A 7,500-nucleotide genomic window follows, 5' to 3' on the forward strand; every position below is an offset into this window, starting at 1 on the left:
AGGTGAGAAATATGTGAACAAAATATTTCTACTATTTTCAGGGTCTGAGAGCACTAAACTGTCATCGAACTAAACGTTCGAATTGCGTGAACTATCGGTTTAGATGACCCCTGCAGAAGACTTTTTCGAGTTCAACCCCCCCTCCCGCCTGGATTTCCAGGGTCCTTGACCCCCCCTCCCGCGAGAATTTCGCGAATCCCATCCGTCGGGGGGGGTGTGGATTTTTTCTGGAACAACCCAATTCGGTTGCCCTTCAACAGAGAAAGGAAAACCTTATTACACTTGGGCCTTTGCAAAAGCACAACTAAAATTCTCATGAATATCAGAATCGTTTACCAGTAATGACTCGGACATTCTCTGAAAAAAAAACTGCATCCTTCATACTGCTGGAGCTGAAACGATGAACTAATCAATTAAAACATCCTATATAATATTATACCCTGATTCATCCTCTCCAATGTCTGGTAACATGTTTCTTGTAGACTGCAAAAGGTAATTCCGAAGAAAGAGGCCTCTTAGGGGATGTTGAACCCCTCGGCACATTTCAACCAAGTCTTTCAATATATCCCTACGAGATGCTTCTTTAGCCTTGATGTACACAGCCCCAACAGTAATCAAAAGATACCTATAAAACATTTATAATGTTATATCTTCACACTGATAAAATGCTCTGGTAAAAGAGTAACTTACATGGGTACAATATTGTTCTATATGCTTGTATTAAAACGTGGATCTTACTTTCGTACAATTTTAACTCATTGACTCCTGGCAGTGAGATTTATATATATTTATTACATAGATACTGATGAAATACCAGGATTTCTCCCTTTACTAAAAAATCATATCTTCACCGCACACGTTGAACATAATTATCATTTTTATCTTTCACATGTGAAAATATAGGTGCTGTCATGGTAAACAACATGATTAGCCAATAAAATGCGAGCTTCCTCTTCATTGTAAGATACTTTTGTGCTTTAATATAATTCTTCTCTACTACATAAACATTTTTATTGCAAAATTTTACATTATCATGATTTGCTTTTAATAACTTTCATATCTCATTTCATGTTACACAACATGCGTGTTTTAGTGGTTGGTGACCAATTTTTTCATCATTTCGAAAATGAGTAAAACAAGTTGTTTTAAATCTCGACATTTCATCAATATCAGATATAATAAACAGAATATTACCGGTACATGGCCACTTGGGGATGCAAATTTCATCTTCCCATGCTGAAAGTACCTCTCATTCGGAACAACATACCATCAGCACTCGAGGATAAATTTATCTTCTCATGCTGAAAGTATCTCTCACTCATTCGCTTCGCTCAGTTACGAGAGATACTTTCAGCATGAGAAGATAAAATTTGTATCCCCGCGGGGCCATGTAATATCTGACCTGCTAATTGCCCTTTCACGCCATCGGAAACTGAATTGCTAAGGCCACAGCTCAACAAGGTTGGACCTAAGGAGCTGTGCTGCCGGCTAGGCACTCAGCCCCTGAACACGACCTATGTATGACCTCTGAGCACAACACCACAGCCTGATGGAATAGGCTGGGAGTCGATTTTGAGGAGGGAGGAAAACCAGAGTACTCTGAGAAAAACCCTCGGTGTCAGATTGAGATTGACTGAAACTCAGCTCACATACGACCCAAGGCCAGAGTTGAACCCAGGTCACAGAGGTGGGAGGCGCAGTTGATGACTACTAAACCACCCTGACTCCCACTTGGTTTAGTGGATGCCGGCTTCTATGCTGTGCAATTTGACGGCTTGTTTGCTATTTCCTGTTCAGTCCGCAAATTAGCGCCGACAAACAAACACCAGCAATTGCCATAAACTATTATTTGCCATTGCAAATAACCTTTAATAATTTTCTAAAATTCAAACAAACCGACAGATGAATAGTCAATGGAGTGCTTCCTAAATGACAGGACTATATCTCTCGCTGAATCTGGTTGAAATAAAAACAGCATGACACTGACCGTAAAATTTACACACTGAATACGACGTAAATAATATTGTTGTCCTCAAGTCCCAAGTGATAAAATGGGTCACTTGTTACCAAGATTGAATGACTGAAAAAAATGGCTTACAAGTTTGTTTGCTAAATGACGGGACTGTAGCTCTCACAAAAGGAAGTTTAAACGAAAACATAGCATGAAATTTAAACACTGAATGAATTCTGAGATACCAAGTATTTATAAGGATCTTGCAGAGTTCGTACTCTAAAGAGTTTTTCAAATTCCATGACTTTCCATGACTTTTTCCAGTTTTCCATGACCTAAGGTTTAGCTGCCAGTTTAGAAAATTGCCAAAATCGTCCTTGTTTTTGAGGTATTTTCTGACATAACTCGTCTGCATTTTATTTTGTCCTTGCTTCCACTTCAGTAATAATTTACGTACCACACGTAACTATAATTTTGCACGACTTTCCATGACTGACAAATAAATTCCATGACTTTCCAAGCCTGGAAACTGAAATACTTCAATTCCATGACTTTCCAGGTTTTCCATGACCTGTACGAACCCTGTCTTAACAAACTGCGAGCCCGCGAGCTTTGCCAGCTAAATATGCATGTTCGCAGTTAAAATACTATGCCCAACTTTACGAAAATTAAAAAGTACAATAATAAGTGATTCGAATTCTATAAGAATTAACTTGACGCGACAATCATGGGTGCCACAGCAAAATCTTCAAGTAAGAAAAAATTCCAGGGCCCATTGTCACGCAAATAATCATGCAAATGTGCATGCCTCCTCGCTTCAACTTTTGGAAAGCGATTAACATGTCAGTCATGCTTCACTTTGCGAGCAAATTAAGGAAATGTGTGACTTTGTTTTCCGGTGATATCATTGCTGAAAGAAGCGACATGATAGTTCCCAATACACGTAACGAGCTGTATTTTCAAGGTACATGTACGAATGTGTCGATGTTTATAAATTATGACCAGTTGATAGTGGAAACATCTTCGGAATTAACTTTTTCAATAAAAATGTTTGGAAACATTGCCAATGCATTGAATAACATTGGAAAATCATTATGAAACATTGAACAAAGTTGCCAACAATCGATGGGAAACGTTGTAAATGCATTTAAGAATCATTGGCGAATGTTAGAATGCATTGTAATGCATGCAAAATGTGTTGAAATGCACTGTAACACAATTTTCATTAAGCCTGGTTTTCCTAAATAGGGTCACATATGTAGATACTGATGAGATACTAGGATTTTCCTTCTTATGAAAAATATCATATCTTCACCGCGTGCAGTGAAAATATTATTTTTATCTTTCACCTGTGAGGATAAAGATGTCGTCATGATAACTAACATGATTAGCCAATAAAACGCAAGCTTCCAGTTCATTGTAAGATACTTTCGTGCTGTAATATAATTCTACTCTTCTACATTAACATTGCACAATTTGACATTATCACGACTTGTTTTGTGTTACATAACCTGCCTGTTTTAACAGCTGGTGACCACTTTCTCACCATTTCAAAAATGAATAAAACAAGTTGTTTTTAATCTGGACATTTCGTCAATAACTCTATAATAAACAGAATATTACATTGCCACTTGGGCATACGAATTTCATATTCCCATGCTGAAAGAACCACATACTACCAGCACTCAAGGTTAAAATTTGTATGCCCGCATGGCCATGTTATCCTCTATGTATAATGGTTAGGCATGCATTGATAAAAATACTAAAGAAACTTACAATCTTGGAACAATATTTCCAGCATACTGAACAAGTTCATAAAGATCAGCAACTCTGCGACCCTTTTGGAACTCATCCACCAAGAACAGTTCAAGATGTCGTAGCTCATCAGATATTGCCATGTCTTCGGAGACTTGTTAAGGCCTCTTTTCTGATTCTTACAAGTTTGTAAACAGATTGAAACCATCCAGGCAAACTTAACTAATCTGATGTGAGGTGGTCTTAAGGTCTGGCAGTCTCAGACAGACAGAGCTTTTGTGCTTTTCAAATGGTTTGTCTGCTTTCGCCTTGTGAGACTGAAATAAATGTCTGGCACCTAATGTTCTCAAAGGAATAATTAATTTGTTACCTTTTCAGACCTGAAAGCTCACCCACTATGTGAATTAGATTGTATTTTTGATTGTCATGTTAATCTCAACAGTTAAATGAGATAAATGAGTTAAACTCAAGAGTTTCAAAAGCAGCTTTTTAGTCCTCTCACACTGCCCAATTTACTGAACTACGTGTTGCAACCACCATATGCCCCAAAATGAAGGAAAGAGTGTAATTACCAAGATCCCAGCTTGTCACTCAAACACACAATGATCGGATTTGCGAACATAGGGCAAACAAGTACAGTGGTTTCAATAAGCAACAACAGCTGACGAAACATGTTGGATACTTATCTCAGAAAGGTCAGCTACTTTTACTGGGGTCTTAGCACTGTTGCCTTACTATGTATAACCTTGCCAATTACCACTTGTATCATTACAGCAACGATCACCTGTGCACACCATTATGAAAGGTCACTTCCTTATGTGACCACAGATTTGGCAGACAGACACTCATGCAGGTCCTTGCAACTTATTTTCAGGAGATGTACAAAACATCATCCTCTCTCCTCTCCCAAATAGGGCAAACCATTGGAAAGGTTTACAGATTTCTTTTGAAGTTATTTAAATAAACTTAATCAAGCATTTACAAAAACAGTACAATTGCACAATATATCATTGTATATAATACAACCTATATTATTAAAATATGTAGATTGACTCTTCGAAACTAAAAGCACTTGTTTGCCACAAATCAAGGGGAATCGTGGCTCAATTTAATTACTGAGATGAAGCTCAAATGCAGAGGATACACAACTCGTAGTAACTTTTCGGCGAAAGCATGGAGGTTCTTAGCTCACTAAGCATGTTGGAAGCATGTTTCAAGCCATCCATGAGCTTTGCCTTATCCTAAAATGAGATATGCAGCTGGATGAGATAGTTAAAACTTGTATTATTATCCAAACCCTGGGAAATGATCACTCACCAAACATCTCTTCATCTGAAATGACTGAGACTTCACAACTTGGATGGCCTCATCTAGGAGTTTTTCCTGGTCTTCCTGCGAAGCTGTTTGCGTAACAGGCTAGACAAAGAAGTACATATTAGGGGAAAGTTGGAATCAAAAACAATACGTATCACATTATTGAAATAAAAGGGCATTACTACATTACCACCCACCATTTTCGCGGTCTTCCCCTTTCCTCCCTGAACATGCAAGATCTAGCACGTGACCTTTGGAGAACGACTCCTCCTCCTCAGACCCCTAACAAGTCATGCCGAGAATCTAACGAAAAGTTCGCGGGAAATTACGAAGATGCCATCGTAATGTTTTTTAGCTTTCGGGATGTTGCGTGAAACGTGTACAAACCAGACGTACATCGACGTACATACAATGTTTTGGATCTATCCAACGGTGGGACAGATTGATTCAAACTCTTTTCATGAAAGGCCTTGGGTGAACATATAACTAAACGACCTACTGAGACACTCTTGCTTCAAAATGCCGCCCTGTAGTTGTGGCAGTTCGTGCGCCGGCAATTTGAAAACAGCTCTCCTTGTTAATATTTTGGGAGCCTTTACAGACGCTTTTCTATCTGGTATTTTGCTCATTCATGGCGAAGACGTCTCAAGATTTGACAAACAACTTAAATTACAAGATTTCAAATTCTGTTCGTCAGTTTTCGATCTTTGGGTCCTGTCGATGTTTCGTGTGTCCATTTTGTTTGGTGCCTGTTTGGGGATCTTGTGTGCCAAACGCAAGACTGTTGCAATGTCAAGAATTCGTGTCCTCAAGAAAACACTCTTGTACTTCAGTATTTTTGTCGTAATTTTTGTTGTGATCAAATTTCTTCTGGGCACTGAATGTAAGATGGACATAAAAACTAAAATATGGCTTTGGTGTTTTCTGGGATGGTCCTTAATTGGAACCATCATGACAAATGGCCTTTGGTACATACTGTCGAAAATAAGAGGCTTTGATGCATCCACACAACAAGAAAATGGCTCAGTGCAAGAACGAGAAACACTCCTCAATGTTGGCCAATTTAACAGCTCAGGTGATTGGAGCTCTGATGGACAAGAAGGTACAGAAAATAATGAAGAAACAACCATTTCAAGTTGGAAACTCTTATCATATTGTAAACCAGACATCAGCTACATATCTTTGGCATCATTATGTCTTTTCTTGGCAGCAAGTGGAGAAATTTTTATTCCCTATTATACTGGACAAGTTATAGACGGTATTGCAATTGAAAAAGACAGAGAAAAGTTTATAAGAGCTATTGTTATAATGACATTGATATCACTGGGAACTGCTATTGCTACTGGTTTGCGTGGCGGCCTTTTTCATTTGATTGCATCGAGATTTAATATGAGAGTCAATAACTCTTTATTCTCTTCAATAGTTAAGCAAGAGATCGGATTCTTTGATAATACAAAGACTGGGGAGATAGTTTCTCGTCTGACCTCAGACACAACAAAAATGTCTGATCAAGTTGGATTGAATATAAATGTTTTGCTGCGTAACTGTGTTCAGTCCATTGGAACATGTATTTTCATGTTTAAACTGTCATGGAAATTGAGTATTGTTACTCTTATAGGACTTCCTCTGGTTGCATTCATATCAGATACTTTTGGAGACTACTACAAAAAGCTTTCAACACAAGTACAAGAGGCAACTGCCAAAGCAAATGAAGTTGCAGCAGAAGTTGTATCTTCTATGAAAACTGTGCGGAGCTTTGCTAATGAGGATGAAGAGATTCGCCGCTTTAAAAGCCGGCAGAATGACATACTCAAGCTGCAAGTCAAGGAATCCTTTCTTTATGGAGGCTACAGATGGTGCACAGAAATCTTAGCTCTCTTCCTTGATGTTGTAGTCTTACTCTATGGTGGTCATTTGGTTCTCAAAGGCGAGCTTAGTGGAGGATACTTAGTTTCTTTCATCCTTTACCAGATACAGCTTACATTTTACATTGAAGAAATTGGAGACATTTATACAGGGCTTATGGAAGCTGTAGGTGCATCTAAGAAAGTGTTTGAGCTCATTGATCGCAAACCTAAGATTGAGAACAAAGGTGTTATTGCTCCTGGAAGGATTTCAGGTGAAGTGAGGTTTGAAAATGTTTCATTTGCTTACCCCACAAGACCTGATATCTCAGTTTTGAATGATGTGACTTTCAGTGCAGCCCCAGGCGAGGTGGTCGCCCTTGTTGGTCCAAGTGGCGGTGGAAAAAGCACTTGCATAAGTCTGTTAGAGCACTTTTATGAACCATCATCAGGTGAAGTTCTGGTAGATTCTATTTCAGTGAGAAATTACGACCACAAATATTTTCATAGTAAAATTGCTTTGGTTGGCCAAGAACCTGTTCTCTTTGCCAGATCTATCAAGGAAAACATTGCTTATGGGCTAGCTTCTAGCAACTGTGAGATTGATCAACATTTTGTGGAACGTGTTTCCTGTCT

At 38.6% G+C, this 7,500-nt stretch overlaps 2 protein-coding genes across 2 annotated transcripts in view; one reads left to right on the plus strand and one right to left on the minus strand.

Annotated features, from left to right (window-relative positions):
- Positions 1-5,256, minus strand: part of LOC138020988 (vacuolar protein sorting-associated protein 35-like) — a 30,884-nt gene extending 25,628 nt beyond the window's left edge. Inside the window, 5 exon segments of the mRNA XM_068867867.1 lie at positions 440-625; positions 3,728-3,851; positions 4,851-4,947; positions 5,024-5,122; positions 5,218-5,256. Coding sequence (XP_068723968.1) covers positions 440-625; positions 3,728-3,851; positions 4,851-4,947; positions 5,024-5,122; positions 5,218-5,220 — 509 coding nt within the window. The 5' untranslated portion in view covers positions 5,221-5,256.
- Positions 5,257-5,402: 146 nt separating this feature from the next.
- The window catches only part of LOC138021526 (ABC-type oligopeptide transporter ABCB9-like), a 4,868-nt gene continuing 2,770 nt past the window's right edge, over positions 5,403-7,500 (plus strand). Inside the window, exon 1 of the mRNA XM_068868423.1 lies at positions 5,403-7,500. This exon is cut by the window's right edge and continues 2,770 nt beyond it. Within this exon, the coding sequence (XP_068724524.1) occupies positions 5,540-7,500 (1,961 nt within the window). The 5' untranslated portion in view covers positions 5,403-5,539.

Source organism: Montipora capricornis, chromosome 10 (genome assembly GCF_036669925.1).
Source record: "Montipora capricornis isolate CH-2021 chromosome 10, ASM3666992v2, whole genome shotgun sequence".
NCBI lineage: Eukaryota > Metazoa > Cnidaria > Anthozoa > Scleractinia > Acroporidae > Montipora > Montipora capricornis.